At 51.0% G+C, this 18770-nt stretch overlaps 1 protein-coding gene across 3 annotated transcripts in view; it reads right to left on the reverse strand.

Moving 5' to 3' along the window:
* The window catches only part of XYLT1 (xylosyltransferase 1), a 299030-nt gene that overhangs the window by 74443 nt on the left and 205817 nt on the right, over positions 1 to 18770 (reverse strand). For all 3 annotated transcript variants that reach the window (XM_004750961.2, XM_045071917.1, XM_045071918.1), the window contains 2 exons: positions 1604 to 1776; positions 183 to 385 (listed from right to left, as the gene is read on the reverse strand). In XM_004750961.2, the coding sequence (XP_004751018.2) occupies positions 183 to 385; positions 1604 to 1776 (376 nt within the window). The remainder of the gene's footprint in view (positions 1 to 182; positions 386 to 1603; positions 1777 to 18770) is intronic.

Raw genomic sequence — 18770 nt, forward strand, 5'->3', positions numbered from 1 at the left:
CCAACTTGAATGGAAACTCTAGCTGAGGATGGGTCTTTCTGGCTCCTGCATGTACCCACGAATGCAGCTGGGTCCGACTCGGATCCCCGGCAGAAGGAGCTCACAGGCCAGGCCTCTGCGGTGCGTCACTGGGGCACAAAGCACCTGCGCCCCGGCCTCCAGCGAGAGCAAGGCCACCTTACCTGATGGGGTAGTCGGCGGCGCTGAGGTTGATGAAGAAGTCCCAGGGCCAGTCGGTCATCTCCAGAAGGTCCCGCATGCTCTGCAGGTACGTGGACAGGAGGCTGGCGCCCCCCCAGATGGTGGCCATCCTCCAGGGCGTGACACGAACGTTGCCGTACTGTCCGGCGAACTGCAGCACTTGCCGATGCAAGTAATTCGAGCGCTTTCCCCCGGGGAGAGAAGAAGGGACATTCAGCGGCCCAGAACACGGGCGGACGTGCCCCTCACCCCCTCTGTCTCCCTTCCCGTTTAGGTGACATGGCTTCTGAACAGCGTGGACTTGGCCAAGGAACTGGTTCCAGCTGGGAGTGTCCTTTCTATGGTGGCCTTCAAAACCTTATTATTTTTTTAAAATTTCCTTCAGTTACTTGAAATGCTGACTCCCAGGCCCCACCTCTGAGCTAAGCGCTCACAAGGCGTGGGCTGGTGCCCAGGACTCTGCATTTTCTAAAAGATTTTATTTATTTATTTGATAGACAGAGATCACAAGTAGGCAAAGAGGCAGGCAGAAAGAGAGGGGAAGGGGGAAGCAGGCTCCCTGCCGAGCAGAGAGCCCGATGCGGGGCTCGATCCCAGGACCCTGGGATCATGACCTGAGCTGAAGGCAGAGGCTTTAACCCACTGAGCCACCCAGGTGCCCCAGGACTCTGCATTTTTAAAGACTGACACATGTGGTCTGAGGATGAGCAGCTAGGAAGTGTGACTGTGTCTAAACCTGATGAGTATTTCGAGGGGCAGGATTCCTCCACCGGCCCCTCTCACAGGCCTGCTGTGATCAACCGTTCTCTTATGCTTTTTTGATGAAGGGGTCAGCAGACCAACAAAAACCTCCCCGCCAAGACAGCACAGGGGTCGGAAAGCCTGCTGCGGGGTTTTGTAAATAAAGTTTTGTTGGAACACAGCCACACAGACACGTGCATTTCTCAAGGCTGCTTTCCCACTCCAATGAAGAGCAGAGTCCCTGTGGCAGGAGCATATGCCTGCAGAGCCTAATATATTTACCACCTGGCCCTTCATGGGAAACATGTGCCCACCTCTGGGATGGCCAGCCTCCCAAAGTGGCCGGAAGTGCACGGACCAGTGGGGCAGTGAAGAAAAGTTTTATGGAGAAAGTCTAAAGTCACAGATGGGAACTTTGAAAATAACATGCAAATGCACGCACACATGTGCTTACATGCATGCATGTACACACACACGTGCGCGCGCGCGCGCACACACACACACACAGAGTCTCCTGGAGGGGCTCCGAGGAGAAGCTGCTGATCAACCTACGAGTCTTGCCTGAAAGGGAGCTGGCCTGGAGAGGAGCTGACAGACCGGTGGAGAAAGCCAGCAAGTGACAACCGGGGGCGTGGGGCAGGGGGCGGGCGGGGGTCCTCACCTTGTCCACGTGGATGTAGTAGAAGTGGTCTTTGTGGTAAATGGCCTTGAACATGCGCTGCAGCTGCCGAGAGGCGCGGCCGTGGACCACCAGCACGAAGGCGATTCGGACTGGGTTGGCGAGCATATATTCCACCGAGTCCTCGTCCCACTGCACGTTCTTGTTGGCTTTGCCTGGGGGAAGACCCGAGAGACCACGGGGTGGGGTGAGCCTCCCAGGTTCTTTGCAGGGAAGTGGATGGGGAGCTTCTCTGATGCTTCATCTTGGGGACTATCTGAAGGGCACGGTCATGGTCATATGGGGCCCTAAAACCTCAGGCAGCCCAGGCAAGCTTGTCCTGGACCCTTACACTGTCCTGGTGCATGCATGGGGGTCTCTGAGGTGCTCTGAGGTTCCCACCTCCAAGGAGCTCTAAAAGCTGATGGAGACACAAAGACTTGTATTAAATCATCGAACAAGGCAAGAGGAAATGAGAGGTATCTCTGAAGGGGAAGGAGCAGTTAATTCTGAGCTAGGAAACAGAAGACACAGGAACTGGTTTTGCCTGCCCAGAATCCACTTTCCCTTCTCCTCTGAACAGCATCCTTTTTGGTAAACATTGTGGAAAGAACAGATAAGATGACACCTGCCCTCTTATTTTTAAGTTCACAGTACAGTACTGTTGATTAGAAGCACGAGGTTGTACAGAAGATCTCTAGAGCTTACTCATCTGGCACAATGAAACCATTATCATGCAGTATTTTGGAGGGCATCATTCCCTCCTCTGTTTTCAGAGTCTATGGATGGGGAGGGTCTCCCTCCATTATCAGTGACAGAGAAGGTCCCAGAGCTCAAGGCCTGGCCAGTCTGAACACAGCATCTCCCTAGCAACAGCCTGTATGGTTCAGAGGTGGATGAGTGACCTACCCAAGCTAATTAGCCCAGAACACAGAATTCTAGGCTTTTGTTGGAACAACTAGGTTAGAGAGGTTCCCTTTCTGGTATACACAAAACTGGAAGATTCTAAGGGACGTTTTAACCCCACATGGAGAAAGAACACCTGAGAGGAAAGAGAACACAGAGGAAGCAATGCAGTGACGGGACCCTATGCAACAGCACTATGTGACTTACTCCATCAGCCTAGCTGGACATCAGCCACCATCATCGCGCAGTTTTCTTTGAACACCCAGATCTTGTATCAGACCCACCTGCATCCCCCTGGTTCCAGATGTCTTTTATTCTCTAAGTAGCCTTAAAGACTCCTTTTCTCCTCCTTGCCCTTGCCAATACTCCCAGGGCAGGGTTTCCAGGGGGACAGAGCTTATCAATGGCTTAGTTCATTACAGTTTTGACTAGAGCTCTCCTGCCTCTCTTCAGCCTGATTTCCTTTAGGTCAAACCCAGTTTCTTCTGGGTTCTAGGTTTATGAGACCCAGAATGTCGTCAGGGTCACAGCTGCAGGTGCCCTGGGTGTCAATTTGGAAAACAGGGAGTGTTTAGCCTCCAGGTCAGGAGATCAGGAGCCTGTCAGTGTCACTGGAAAGCTGAACGGATGCCAAATGAACAAGGCTCCTTCTAGGCTGTTCCAGAGGACAGGATGAAACTAACATGGCTAGTGTCCAAATCACAAGGCACAGCCTCTGTGGCCTGCGTGCCCTGGCTCGGGAAGGCCTCTGTACCCCGATCGCCCTACTCTCCACCCTGGACCTGGCCTTCTTTCTTTCCCTTGAGCAAGTCTGTTTCTGCCTCAGGACCTTCTCCCTGACTCTTCTAGCTCCCTAGATCTTTGCATGGCTGCATCTGCCCGTCATCAGTTCACAGCTCAACAAAAGGCCACCTGCCCCCATCAGCCACATCACTCTCTTCTACCTCACCTTAGCTTGACTTTCTGCATAGCATTAACACCATCTGAAACTGTGTACCTGCTCACTTGTTAACTGTTTGAACACCCCACTGGAATATCAGCTCCATGCGAAGAGGGGCTGTCTCAGCCTTCTTGGTCATCAAACACACAAGTCTGTAACAGTATCTGGCATACCTCTGGTTCTTGATGAAGAAAGAAGTTATAGGAAGAGTACATTCTGGTTTGGTACCATAACAATCACAGTGCATTTTACTGAGCACTGACCAGCGCTTGCTATCCATCATTTCACTCAATCCTCTCTCCCGTCCTGTGGGAAAGTGCTATTAGTCCCATTTTGCTAATGAGGAAAACATAGCCTGGAGAGGCCAAGGGATTTGTTTGTTCAAGGTCACACTGCTGTAACTGGTTCAGCTGTGATTCAAACCCAGGTCTCTTTCCAGAGCCGATCCCCTGAAACGCTAACACACACTACATTACCATGCCTAGACTTTGGAAAAGTTGATAATAATTCTGCTTGTTCATGAAATACCCTGTGAATTCACCATTGCAGGGAGGTAGGCAATGCATTCGAAGGCTATCACAGGTACTGCACAGAGGGCTCCTCTACCATGTGGGAGGCTGACTCGAGGTGGCCAAGAAGATCACTCTTTTCATCCAGCCGTCCATCCAAATCCAACCACCCAACCAGCAAACCATTCAGCTCCCCATCCAGCACAGCACCTTCAATGGCTTATCATCCAGAAAACCACCCATCCATTCATCCGTTCCACCCATCCACTCATCATCTTTAAAACCATCCATCCATCTGCTTACCCATCATCCTCAAAGCAAATCATCCATGCCCCCACTCTTCCGACCATCTATCAACTCATGGATCCATGCAATATTAACTTAGCCTATACTACGCGCCAAGTACCGTGCTAGGTACTAGAAAAAGAAAATTAGGGGGGGTGGGGAATCCTTTCCTTTGAGGAGCTCTCAGCCAACTAAGGAAAAACAGAAGACAACGATCAGTTGTTTTAGGACCAAAGCGTGTTCAGGTTGCCCTTGGAGGGCGAGAAAGAAGCGAGCAATCTGCCTGCAGGGACAGAGGCGATCTCAGCAAGTTTGGCCCAAAGCTCCTGAGCACCTCTCTTCAAGTGCTCCAGACGGATCCCAGCATCTTTAGGCTCCTTGGCTGTTCAATCAGTAGCTGCAAACCTGGGGTAATTATCATCTTGGCTCTGGTTGAGGACAGCCTGGGCAGCAATCAGATAGGGCTATCCTCTGCCCTCTCCTCTTCTCCAAACCCATCACAAATACACTGGGCTTTCTTGGTGACTATATGAGAGGGGCACGCCTGGGGTAATCATGTAGCTTTAAACACTCCTGCAACTTTATCCATCCATCCTTCCGTCCGTCCATCTGACCATCCATCCATCCACTCAACCAACCACCTACTGACCCACTCACCCCATCCTGCATCCTTAAACCCTCCCACACGCCAGCCCTGGACAAAGGCTGGAGGACAAAGACATGCGGGATGGGAGCCTGTTTTCACAAGAGGATCGTGAAACAGACTACGGAATGCGAGAATCTAAAATAAAAAATAAGGTATAAGAAAAGCTTATTTCTCTCCTTCCCATGACTGTAGCTCAAAGGCAGCACACAGATCTTTACCATGCTGGCAGCGGCCTCTCCTTGCCTCCTTTGGAAACTCTTTATCAGACAAAAGAGGATTGTTTAAAAATAACGGGTACTTAGTGCCACTTTTTTGCATCTGGATGTCACTGGGTGATTTTTCAAAGGCCTAAACTAAATGTGGCCCACGACACAGTATCTTAGAGGAATTTCACTCTGGAGAGGCTCCTGCTGGCCCTCAGGTAACACTGCTCATCCCTGCCCAAGTTCTCGGGGTAACAATGACCTGGAGTTCTTAGTGACTGGGGCTGATGGGGCCTTTGGAGTCAGCCGTAGATGTCTGTTGCCAGGTTGCTGAATGACTGAATGAAGGAATGCCTTCTGGCTGCCCTGGTCCAGAGGAGCTGATGTCATGTGAGGGCCTTGCGCACCAGCATTGTGCTGCGCGGCAGGTGCGGAGCTGGAATTTAGCTTCGGGAGGGATGCACTGTAAGGCTCCAAGGCTCAGAGAGGTCCCCATGTTTCCCCAGGGTCGCACAGGGAATGCGGAGAGAAGCAAGGAGTGGAAGCCCAAACCCAGTCCAGCTACCTCCCTCTGCCCTCCTGGGAATCAGAGCAGGGAGATGGGGAAGGCTGGCATGAAGACCGTAGGGTGCTGTGTGCTGAGGTGGAAAGAACCTTTTGTAACTTTCTTAAAAAAAAAAAAAAAAGATTTTATTTATTTGACAGGAAGAGCATGAGCAGCGGGGCGAGGAAAGGCAAAGGGAGAAGCAGGCTCCCCGCTGAGCAGGACCCTGAGATCACGGCCTGAGCTGAAGGCAGATGCTTAACCAACGGAGCCACCCAGGTGCCCCTTTTTGTAACTTTCTTTAGGGTTTTAGAATGAAGAGCAGATTCACAGACAGACACCGACGTGGATGCTTTCCTTCTGAAGAAAGGAGCTGAGCACCAGGAAATCAGGCGCTATCATTCCAGCAACTGAGTCTCCAGATTGAAAGCCGTCCCTGGGTCAGACAGCTGGTCTGGGGAGTAGCAGATAGAAGAGAGAACAAAAACCCAGAGCTCTTCTGGAGTACAGCTATTTTGAGGATAAGGGTGGGTGGGAAAGAACCAAAATACCTGAAGAAAGGAGACTCACACGGAGGGGGAATGAGGGAGAGGGGCAGAGGGGACAGACAGAAATAGAGACAGAGACAGACCCAGAGAGGGAGCGGGGTTGCAGACAGGCCACGCTCACACCTTGAGAAAAACAGAGGGAGACCCACAGGCAGCAGGACCTCCCCCTGACCCCCACCTGGGTAGAGAGAACCATATAGAGAGACCTACCCAGAAACACTGAGAAGGACAGAGACACACACACAGGTACAAAGAGAGACAAATGCAAGTGATCAGATGCTTGTATACAGGCAGGGAGAAAATGAGGAAAGGGGGGAGCCACCATGGAAAAGTCGGATCCACTGAACCCCACACCACGGCAGCCACACTTAAAAACAAAGGCAAATGAAACCCCCAGAAGCTCAAAAGGCAAAAATGCCTCCAGGCCTTTTCTATGGCCCTTGGTCCTTCCCAAACCTGCTGCTCCCTCACCTAAGGTTCTGCGCCGTCATGAGCCCAGGGATTCAGCTGGCAGGACACCCTTAGGCTGGCTCCAGAAACAACTGTAACATGCATTCGTACATTCTGGCACACAGTAGGACCTCAATGCATTTTGCTGAACAACAAGAGAGGGAATGAGAGAGTTCTGTCCCCACATGGCGGCACAGGGCAGGGGTGCTATTCAAGAGGGCTGAGGTTCACACGATGCCCTTTGCCTGCTGCCAACAACCACTTTCCTATTTTTGCTGCACACCCCTGGCTTCTGTAATGACCATTCCAGCAAGCTGCTCTGACACGGGGGTGGGGAGCTGGAGATGACCAGAAGCCATGCCACAGACAGGATGGAGACGCCCCATGCGGCGGCCCCCTCCACAGCCCGGCCCCACTGCTGAGGCTGTGGTCTAGAAAAGCCTCCTCTACCAGGAGGGGGTCTTCAGCGGACTGCGGTGAGATGGCCAGCACAAGCAGGAACTGGGCAAATGTTCTCTCCTATGCTGCTGGCAAGGCTGGAAATGGCCACAACTTTACCAGCAGTGATGTGACAGCAAGAATTATGATTTTAAATATGCATGGCCCTTGACCCAGTAACTCCACCCCCAAGAATCTATCCTAAGGGAAGGAGAAGAAAGCATGTCAGTCTCTACGTACAAAATACACTTTCATTCATTTATTCGTTTATTTGTTGTCTTTTTTTTTTTTTAGAGAGATTTTATTTAATTATTTGACAGCAAGAGAGAGAGAGATCACAAGTAGGCAGAGAGGCAGGCAGAGAGAGAGGAGGAAGCAGGCTCCCCGCTGAGCACAGAGCCCAATGCAGGGCTCAATCCCAGGACCCTGAGATCATGACCTGAGCTGAAGGCAGAAGCTTAACCCACTGAGCCACCCAGGCACCCCATTTGGTGTCTCAAAGGTGCCAGGCACAGTTCTTGCCATATTAGTGGATTCAACAGAGTCCTTCCCTGCGTGCTCCTTAGTTTAGTGGTAGAGAGCCAATAAAATAAGTAAGCAAACAGAAAATACAGATGCTAATCATGACACAGGCCATGAAAAAGGGAACAAAGGCACATTAACGGAAGAGGTTTATTTAACTACGGTGGCCAGGGGACACTGATGTGGGCATATGCAAACAAGCTTTGAATAAAATGAGGGAGTGAGCCATGTCATTATCAGGGATGAGGAGGATTCTGGGCAGCTGGCATAGCAAGTGCAAAGGTCCTGAGGCCTCGACCTCAACAGTGTTTATAATGGTCCAAAACAGGAATTGCCCTAAAAGGTCTTATTAATACATATTGATACAGAACATTGCCTATAATATACCCAGCAAAAGACAATTTCTAATATGTAATCCCTAATAATTTATAAGACATGCTTCCACATATTAACAGAGGTTCATACGGCGACATGACAGTTTTCCTTTCTTATTTATACCTTTCTGCATGATCTGCATTTGGTTTTCATTTTACAACGAAACAGAACAAAGGTGATGCTTACTGATAATTCTAATATCAACTGTTTATCGAGTGCTCTTACACATTATGCATTTTCTATGATTTTATATATATATGTATACACACACACACACATTTTTACTTCTAACTAAAACCCTGAGAGAAGCGTTCCTGTCCTCCTGTTATATGACTAACGAAGCTGAAGCCCAGAGAAATCCCACATGGGAGGCGGCACGTCTGGGACACTGAGCCCCCTCACTGCCATGATGCTCAGTAAACTGTCGCCATTACAAAAAAGAGCAAAACCTGCCTCTAGAAGCAGCATGCCTGTTGACTTTCAGCTGCAACACAGCTCACGGTGACATGTGGTTAGAGCGACGTGGGTCTTCACAGAGACCCAAACACTGCCCAGCTCCTAAAAAAACCCTATGAATTCACCATCCCATTGGATGCCCGTGGCACAAAACAGAAAATAAGTGGGAGAATCAGAGTGATGAGGGACAGCAAGAGAAGCGGACTTCAGACCAGTGTTAAAAAGCCAGTCTGTGGGGGAGAATGTCAAGGAGACTTCTGCGATGCAGGTGCGAAGGCCAAGCAGAGAAAATCGTGGAGCGCTCCGCCAGTTCCTACCTGGGCCATGTTCGGCCTGTTGCCCAAACTCTGTATATCTCATTATGGTCTTGGGTCAGATAAGGATTCTGTAACCTCGGGCTCCAGAGAGAGGCTGGAGAAGCAGCTACCTTGCAAGGGTCACTGTGTTGTACAGATGCTGTGACACTGTTAGTGACCTTGCAGGAAGACCATCTGGGAGGGGAAAACACGGTGCAGGGCCCTCTGGTCAGACAGACCTCAGACAAGCCATGCAAGTGCCCCGAGCCCCAGTCTTCCTGTCTGTAAAGTGGGTATGTTATAATCACAGCCTCTGTGTCACAGGGACTTCTGTGCCCAGCACCAAACACGGTGTCTGGCATGCAGTGAACTCTCGATAACGGTCGGTGTTGGTGTCACCATTTCGACGATGCTGTTCCTTCACAGGGATCAGCACCAAGCTCTGTTTAGCTAATGGGCCCAGGTCCAGGCTCAATCCCAAGACCACTCAGGGTCCCAAGGCTGTGCACACACTGCTTACAAATAAACATCCAGAAACAGAGCTCTGCTCCATAGCTGGGGCCTCGGACAGTTAGTAACAACCGTGATGGGAGGTAACTATTTATGGCAATCGTCCTTTTGCAGTGTCTACAACTGTCAAATCCTTACATCATACACCTGAAATTAGTATGTTATATGTCAACTGCATCTCAATTTAAAAAACAGTAAACATAAGCACAAAAAATCTATGACACTGCTAAAAAAAAAAAAAAAAAAAAAGCCAAAACCCAAACCAACCAACAAAAAACAAATTGTAAGAAGTCACTTGGCCAGAACAGTTATTCCACCAACAAAGCCGTCAATGCTATTTATACTCTGAAAGAGCCTCTCCTGCCTGCTGTGAGGGGAGCAGCTTTCTGACTTGCTTCCCAGTCAGAGGGTTGGTGGCACTGGGAAGGGACAGAAGCGGAGGCAGGGCTGTGTGCACATGGGGCTTAGGTCGGGAGGCTCCCAGCTGGGGCGTGACCAGCTTCCTACTGCCCGGGAAGCCACGGGCTATGGTCAGCCTGTCATTCTGCTCTGCTTCTTCCTGGAGGTGGGGGGACTTCGGGAGGACATGGTTCCTCTCTGACCAACGGTTCTTCCTCTCTCAAGCAGGGTTGATTATACTTGTTCTACTTTTAATTTTGGGGGGCGCCTCCATTCTGTTTTCCAGAGTGACCACACCACCTTGCATTCCCATCAGGATGGATGCTGAGGACATGACGCAAGGTGAAATACACCCTTCGTGGAAAGGGAAACACTGCATGAGTGCCCCTGAGAGAGGCATCTACAGTAGGCACCTGCATAGCATCAGTGAGTAGGACGGGGCGGCCCGAGGCTGCGGGTGGTGGGGATTACTAAAAACGGGCCTGAAGTTCCAGGCAAGCAGGACGAGTCAGCTCCAGAGACACGCCGTACAACACTGAACCCTTAGTCACAGGATTGTGCGCTTGAAGATGTGTTGAGAGGGGAGATCTCGTGTTAAGTGTTCTTACCACAATAGGATAAAAAAAAGTACCCAAAAGCCCTAAAGAGGAGTGAGCAATCCACTCTCGACCCCGCTGGGCTGTGCGGTGACTCATGACTGTGGACTGCGGGTGGCACATGGCTTCACCCTGGAGGCAGGCACGTTGCACGGAAGTGGCACTCATGGCACTGGGAGGAGAAACCTTGACATGTTCTAGGTTCCTTGTCACATTTGGGCGGAAGTGCCTTTTCCCACTGGGAAATTCCTATGCAGAGGTTTCATGATGAGAACTTGGGAGAGGGCCGCCTGGGTGGCTCAGTCGGTTAAGCGTCTGCCTTTGGCTCAGCTCATGATCCCCCAACCTGGGATGGAGCCCTGCGTCAGGCTCCTCAGTCGATGAGGATCTGCTAGTCCCTCTGCCCCTGCCCCTGCTTGCTCTCCTTTTCTCGCTCTCTCAAATAAATACAATCTTAAAAAACAAAAAAAAAAAAGAACTTAAGAGATGCCCACTGCCCAGAAAGAAGTCCTGTTCTCAGTGGGCTTAGAAAGGTGGCACAGTATGGTGGCAAGTGCCCAAAGGACAAGTCTGGCTTCAAATCCTGCTTCCGCTGTGAACCAGTCATGGACCTCTGGGCAAGTCCTTTCCCTTCCTTGATCCCTCTGACCCTTACAGAACGACAACGATGTCTAGGTAAACTGAACACTTACTATGTCCTCAGCACTATCCATTCATGGCCTCATCATTTAATTTTCCCAAGGTCTAAGGAAGCAGGTACCAAGAATGTAATCCGATCCTCTGCTGAGGCCAAGGGGATACTGAGGGAGTGTTGAGAAGTCACCTTCTCCACAGAGTGCCAGAAAAAAGACGAACACTCAGGTCTGCCGGGCTCCAAACCTGTGTGTTATGCTACAGGTGAGGGAGACGAAGTCTCCAGTCTGGGATTCTAACCTTCAGAGCGTCAGCATGGAAGGCCGTCCTCTGAGAGCCAGCTTGGCTTCCCCGATTTCCTCCTCTCCCCTCTCCCTCCCGCCCCTTGTCTCTCTTCAGCTTAAGATACAACTGACATATAAAATTTTGAGATACTTTAAGTGTACATCATAGAGACTTGATATACACCATGACAGGATCCCCAATCCATCTAGTTGTTTAACACACCATCACATCACACGTGTTATATTTATCTTCTGTGTGTGCGTGTGAACATGTAAGGTCTACTCTCCGCAAATTTCAATCATATGGGGCGCCTGGGTGGCTCAGTGGGTTAAGCCGCTGCCTTCGGCTCAGGTCATGATCTCGGGGTCCTGGGATCGAGTCCCGCATCGGGCTCTCTGCTCAGCAGGGAGCCTGCTTCCTCCTCTCTCTCTCTCTGCCTGCCTCTCTGCCTACTTGTGATCTCTCTCTGTCAAATAAATAAATAAAACCTTTAAAAAAAAAATTTCAATCATACAACACGGTGTTCTCAAGCACAGCCACCATGATGCACACGAGCCCCTCAGAGCTAGTCCATCTCCTACCTGGTGGTGTGCGCCCTTTTACCCAGGGCTCCCGATTTCTTCCATCCCCCAGACTCCGGCAGCCACGTTTCTACTCTGTTTCTAGGAGTTTGGCTCCTTTCCTCCCTCCCTCCCTTTTTTCCGATTCTGCATCCGAGTGAGACCACGCAGGATTTGTCTTTTGCGGTCTGGCTCACCCCACTTAGCCTTACGCTCTCGAGGTCCACCCCCGAAGGCCCGCGGGGCAGGATTCCCTCCTCTCTCGCAGTTGTGTACATACATCACGTCACCTGGGTGTTGGACAGCTGTCAGCACCCCCGGACGAAGGCAGGTCTCGTGTTTTCTGGGACATCATCACCACCCCTCCGCCCTGGCCTGGCCCAGAGCATGCTCAGCGGGCAGGCCTTGGGGAAGGAATGAGTTCTGACGGATGGATTAAATCCGACAGCTCCGCCCAGGTTTGGGGCCCGAGAGGCCCACACGAAGACGTGGGTCTGAGCCACTGAACTGGACTGTTTCCACTCATCCAGTGAACCAGCTTTTTGAATAAAACGGTATAAAATTGTGCCAAAATGCACCTAACATTTAGCATCTTAACCACCGGTAAGTGCACAGCTCAGTAGTGGTGAGCACGTCCGCACTGCTGTGTGACCCACCATCAGAACTCTCCACCTTGCACAACTGGAATCCTTCCCGTTAAACCACAACTCCCATTCCCTCTTCCCCCCAGCTCCCAGACAACCACTGGTCCCTCGGCCTCTATGAATGGGACCGCTGTGGAGATTTCACACATGTGGAATCGGAGGGTTGTTCTTTTCTGACTGGCTTCTTCACTTACCATCACATTTCTAGAGTTCATATGCGTCGGAGCATGTGGCAGGATTTCATTTCATTCTGGGTTGAGGAAGGATCTGCTGTAAGGACAGACCACATTCTCCTTTCTCCACTGGTCCACTGGTGGACAGCCGGCGGCTCCCACCATTCAGCTCCTGGGAATAACGTTGCTAAGGACACAGGTGTCCACATGTCTTTGAGACCTGTCTTCCATGCTCTTGCGGTTCAGCCCCAGAGGAGGAATTGCTGGATCATACGTTAACACCCCTTCCTTCCCTCTGCCCCCTCCCGCCCTCCCTCTATTGCTGAGGGACCCATCTGGCTCTCCTCACTCAGCCATCCCATGTACGGACTCGGCCTGGGACTGTATCCTGAATCCACCATTTCCTCACAGGCCAACTAGCCACTCTTGTGCCTCAGTTTCCCCATCTGCAGAAGAGGCATCTCCTCTGAGGGATGCTGTAAGGTCTAAAAGCTGTAACGCAGGCAAAGCAAGATCATGGAGCCTGACAGCACCAAGAGCCAGGCAGTGAACCCATGCCGGCTGACTCTGGAGCCCCCCCGCCCCGGCCGTGCACTGAAACTTGTAACAATTTACAGGTCTGAGAAGTAGTGTCCGGGACCGAACCTGGAAAACTTTTAGAGTTAGGGGTCCCTAAACATGGCGTCAGAGTTCCCCAAGGGACAGGATGTTGAATGGCCCTGAGTATCAGGGGGAACCATGATTCCCTTTCTAGTTCTCCCCTAGCCCTCCGATGAGCCCACCCAGGAAGCCAGGAAGTCATCGCAGCCACTTCCTGGGCAGCACATCTTGTCCCTTCCTAAACTTCCTGTGCCAACAAGGAGGGACAGGCCCACAGGACTGGGGTCTTCGGCAGGCGGCAGGGGCAACCAGCTAGCGCTGAGCACCGCCGGACCCATCTGTGTGGCTGGGGCCTCTTTACGGCAAGTGAGAGCGTGATTTCCACTGAAGGCAGGGATGCAAAATGGTTCTGAAAATAAAACTGACTTAAGTAAAAATGAAAGTGAGTCTCTTGCAATGAAAACGATATGAGAATAACAGGGCAGGGGGGATGTGGATATGGCAAAATCATGGAGACGGGAGAGGTGTGAGGAAGCTTGAGGAATGTTAATTGGACTGCATAAGCTCACTTCCTGCCTGTGACGTGCCGAGTCTGTTAAACAAACGAGGGAAGCGGAAGGCCAGGTACAGACTGATGCCTGAGCAGCCCCATACGTCATGAAGGACTCACAGGTCCCTTCTCCAAGGTGGGCTTTCCTGGCTTTAGGAAACCAGGAGGTTTCATCAGTAGGATTCTAGGGTAGGCTCTCGGAGGGACCACCTTCCTGCTGAGGAGAGAGAGCCGGAGCCCACCGAGAAACACTATCCTTCCGATTTTCACCCCAATTTGTGGAGCACTTAACATTCATGAGGTTCTTTCATAGGCTTTTACCTCTCAGAGAAATGCTGCTCATGGAAATCATCCCCATTCACGGAAAATTGTCCTGGGATCAGAGAGGATAGGGAAGTTGCCCAAGGTCACAGAGCCAGGAGGTGGAGAGGAGATTAGGGTTCAAGTGGATCTGATTTCAAATACCGTGTTCCGGGGCACCTGGGTGGCTCAGTGGGTTAAAGCCTCTGCCTTTGGCTCAGGTCATGATCTCAGGGTCCTGGGACTGAGCCCCGCATTGGGCTCTCTGCTCAGCAGGGAGCCTGTTTCTCCCTCTCTCTCTGCCTACTTGTGATCTCTCTCTCTCTCTCTCTCTCTCTCTCTGTCAAATAAATAAAAAATATCTTAAAAAAAAAAATACCGTGTTCCATGTCCAGACGTTGCATGGCACGAACCCCAGCTTTCCTAACTCCACTGGGGCTCCCACTGGACCTAAAGGGGTTTCTCAACCTTGGCATAAGTGATATTTGGGGCCCAATCACCTGTGGTGGGAGGTGAGGGCCACCCAGTGCACTGTAGGATGTCCGGTCTTATCCCCGGGGTCTACCGACTAGATGCCAGCAGCACCCTCCCCAAATTATGTCCGTTCCTTGACAAACATCTTCTGGGAGAAGGGGACAAAATCACCGTCCATTGAGCAGCACTCCTCTAGAACACAAGTTCTCAAAATCTGGTCTCTGCTCAGCAGCATTAATAATACCTGAGAACTTGGTGGGAATGAAAATGTCAGTCCCCCTTCTGACTGCAACTCTGGGGGTGGGGACCAGCTACCTGCCTATCACTGAACCAGCTCTCAGGATGATTGATGCCAGTTAACGTTTGAAGACCACCAGTCTAGGCTAGTGATTCTTAACCCTGGCCGTGCATTAGAATCACCGGAGCATCTTAAAAAAGCCCAGCCCAACCCAACCCAACCCATGCTTTGGCTCCTCCCCCAAGATATTCTACTTTCCTGACTTTGGTGGGTGCCAGTATTGGCAATTTTTTTAAAGCTCCCCAGGGAATCTGATGTGCAATCAGGGTTGAGAACCCCATTTTGCATACCTTCTTTTCAACCACCCTTACAAAACCATGTCTCTCCACGTGTCGTTCTACCCAGCCCCATCTCCGGATGCCACCTTAGATCCCCCCAGCCTCCTGCTCTGCTAGAGACCGAAGGCCAACTCACCATTATTTCGCTCCTACTCTGAGAAAATGTCTCCCTCCACCCCCGACCAAGCACTCAGGAAATGTTCCTGCTCACTGATTTTTTTTTTCCCCTCCATTCAAGTCTGGAGTTATTAAACCACAGCCCATGGCTGAACCGTCTTATTGATTTTATTGTCGAGAGCCCTGGGATATTCTAATGATGTACTGCTCAATAAATGGAAACCGGTGGGACAGATATTGATGGCGTATGGTACATTTCACTGTAATTCATGGGGTCCCAGTCACTTCGCCTGTTACACATTGTCTGTGAAAACGCTATGCTTTGTCCCGCAAGCTCTTGTCCATCCTGCTGCTGTTTCTTTTCCCCATGCGTCAGGAGGAAAGAGCTGTGATGGTAACAGCTACTACTTATAGCAGGTATTTGGGAGAGATACCCTGATGATGCCTATTTTACAGATAAGGAAGTCAAGGCTCTGAGCGGTTACTTGACCAGGCTAGCCAGTGATACACGGCGAAACCGAGATTCAAATCTCCCTTTGTCAGCCTCTAAAATGAACTTTTAGTGGACTTTTTACCTCCACTATGGTACGTCTGTTTGTGCTCCGCACCCCCAAATTCTTTTTTTTTTTTAAGATTTTATTTATTTGACAGAGAGACACAGTGAGAAGGAACACAAGCAGGGGGAATGGGAGAAGGAGAAGCAGGCTTCCCGCCAAGCAGGAAGCCCAATGTGGGGCTCGATCTTACTGTACCTGAGCAACCTTCTAGATGGGTTTCAATACGGATGAATATTTCACTTATTTTCCCCCTTCTTAAGCATAGTGTTCCTCAACAAGGACTACTGGGCTTTGAGGAAAGACCATTCTCTGTTGCGTCAGGCTGTCCCACGGATTACACGACATTTAACATAGTGTCCCCAACCGCCCCTTCTTCCCCTTGGCCTTTCCCTATGTCTCCTAGGGGACCAGTACGATGGTGGCTTGAGAACCCCTTGTCTCATTGGGAGGCAGGAGATTCTCGGACGAGATGGCCTCCTTCCTTCTTGGCGATGTGGGCATACACTCTGCAAAGGCAGGATGGCAACTGGAAAGAAGTTTGGCTCTGAAATTCGAGATCTGGGTTCAAACCATAGCTCTTCACTCACTGTGACTGCGAGGCCGGGCGAGTTTTATCACCTCTCCAACATGCTGGCTGCTCATCAGTAAAATGAGGGCAAATATGACTCCCACCTTGAAGGGAAGAATCTACGGAATCACTCAGGAAAGTGCCCGACACCGAGCAGCGATGCTGAACCCGGGGCAACTTCGTCCCTCCTGACACCTGTCTTCTTTATTAAAGGATTTATTTCATTTAGAAGGGGGAAGGCCCAGGGAGAGGAAAAGAGAATCCAAAGCAGACTCTGTGCCCAGCACAGAGACCGATGTGGGCCTCGATCACACAACCCTGAGACCATGATCTGAGCTGAAACCACGAGTCAGACGCTTAACCCACTGCGCCCCCTGGGGGCTCCTGCCCCCAGCCTTCTAGTGTTCTTCTCGAATTCCTGATGCAGAGACTTCACAAGCATAAAACAATGCAGCGTTCTCCATGGGGTGGTTTGATACTCAGGACCTGCGACATGCCAGGCAGGCACCGTCCTGGGAGTGGGCAACAGAGGAACGCATGTGCCACTGAGCGCCACGGCTTATGAGGGGCAGACGCCCCTGAAGAGAAGAGAGACAACTAACACATCAGTGTTCCCCAGACCTCTTCTGGGAGAGGAAGAAAACTGAAGGGCGGCCGTATTACTATCACCTTGATAATGACACGCGAGTGACTAAATTCTAGCTCTCCTCTCTCCTTTTCGCACTGCCCTTGCCCAGCTACCCTTTCCATGGAGCCGCAGCCGAGTATAATGCCACCAAAGCCCTGCTTCTGTTTCTAATTCCGCTGGGGGGTCCTCCCCTTTTCCTAACACACCAGCTTGCTACGATCCAGACTGTGTCCTCAATCTGGAGTTAGTGGTGGTCGGGAAGAGGGCTCTCGCCAGCATCCAGCCAACCGGCACCCTTATCTTGGACTTTCAGACTCCAGAACTGTAAGAGAACAAGTTTAAAGGCCTCCAGAGCTGATTAATACTCTACTTAAGGAGGTCAAGGGACCATTTCTTGGGCTAAGATAGAAGATCTCCGGGTTGAGTAAGGAGTTGACTGGGCAGACAGGGAGGGGCAAGTGTCTCGTGCAGAGGAACAGCATATGCAAAGGCCCGTGGGGAGAGACAGCATGGTCAGTGGCAGGAGAGGGAGGCGGGCAGCGTGGCTACCCCCACAGAGGCTGAGCTGAGATCAGGAAGGACAGAGAGCAGGGGCATCGCATGGAGTCCTGGGCACCATGAGAAGGATTGCAGTGGAACAAGGCAACGAGCCATCCCAGCAGGCTTGTGAGGGATGGTTAGGGAGTGGACGGCAGGCTGGACTGTGCACTGCACAAGTGGGATGGTCGAGGGGCTTGGCTGCACGGTGCAGAGTGGAGGGGAAGTGGGGGCCAGGAGCACCCCGCGCTGCTACACTCTGAGGTTCAGGGTGTCGAGAATGCTACTTCACCCACACTCTCTGCCTTTTGGACCCCGGGGTGGCCGTTCGCAAGTTCTCCTAAGAGCCTGCCTGTCGCTTGACATTTTCATCTCTGTCCTTCTTTCTCCTCTCCTGAAGGAACTTGCAGGCTCAATAAATACTCCGCCGTGGAAAAACGCAGCGACTCATCTATTTTTATTACAAATGGAGCCACTGGAAGAGGGAACAACTCTTATTTACGTCTCAGAGTAAGGGCTTTGACAACAGGTTTATTTTCTCCAACTCACCAAGGACTAGAGGAGTAACACTCCGAAATAACAGTACATTAATTAATGCCGAATTGGTTGGAATTCTCCTAATAAAAATCCTCACGGTAATCACATTACGGGCCATTACTGCTGCTTCCTGATCATAAACCATAAATATGTTCTGCAGGTGCCTTCTCTTTAAAAAGGGACATTTCCCCCAAATTGTTGCCCATTTGTCACGTTAATACTGTCACGTCATAGAGCGTAGACAGGAGTAATTACACAGGCTCGAGTTCGTGCGAGGTTCCCTCCACACTGGCCACTTGGCCAAGCTTGTCCATGCAGCCCTTTGTTTAGTCCTCGCAGCGAACTTCCTCCGTAAGTGCCTCTCCTATGCCCATTTTATAGACAGGGAAACTGAGGCACAGAGGAAGTGGGTAAATTGCCTGGGGGCTGGACAGCTAGGAGGTAATGGACTGGGATCTGGATCTAGGGCACCTGATTGCAGAATACTCTGCCACCCCGCCCCGTGAGAGAGAGGACCGGTCTACAAGCACAGCTGTCCTCATGGCCAACCAACCCCACCGCTAATGGGCTCTCTGGTTCATTTCTTTTTTTTTTTTTAAAAGATTTTATTTATTTATTTGACAGACAGAGATCACAGGTAGGCAGAGAGGCAGGCAGAGAGAGAGAGGAGGAAGGAGGCTCCCTGTGGAGCAGAGAGCCTGATGTGGGCTCGATCCCAGGACCCTGGAATCACGACCTGAGCCGAAGGCAGAGGCTTTAACCCACTGAGCCACCCCAGGCGCCCCTCTCTGGTTCATTTCAACCGAAA

The sequence above is a fragment of the Mustela putorius genome, unplaced genomic scaffold (assembly GCF_011764305.1).
Source record: "Mustela putorius furo isolate JIRA1106 unplaced genomic scaffold, ASM1176430v1.1 tig00004007_pilon_pilon_pilon, whole genome shotgun sequence".
Taxonomy (NCBI): domain Eukaryota; kingdom Metazoa; phylum Chordata; class Mammalia; order Carnivora; family Mustelidae; genus Mustela; species Mustela putorius.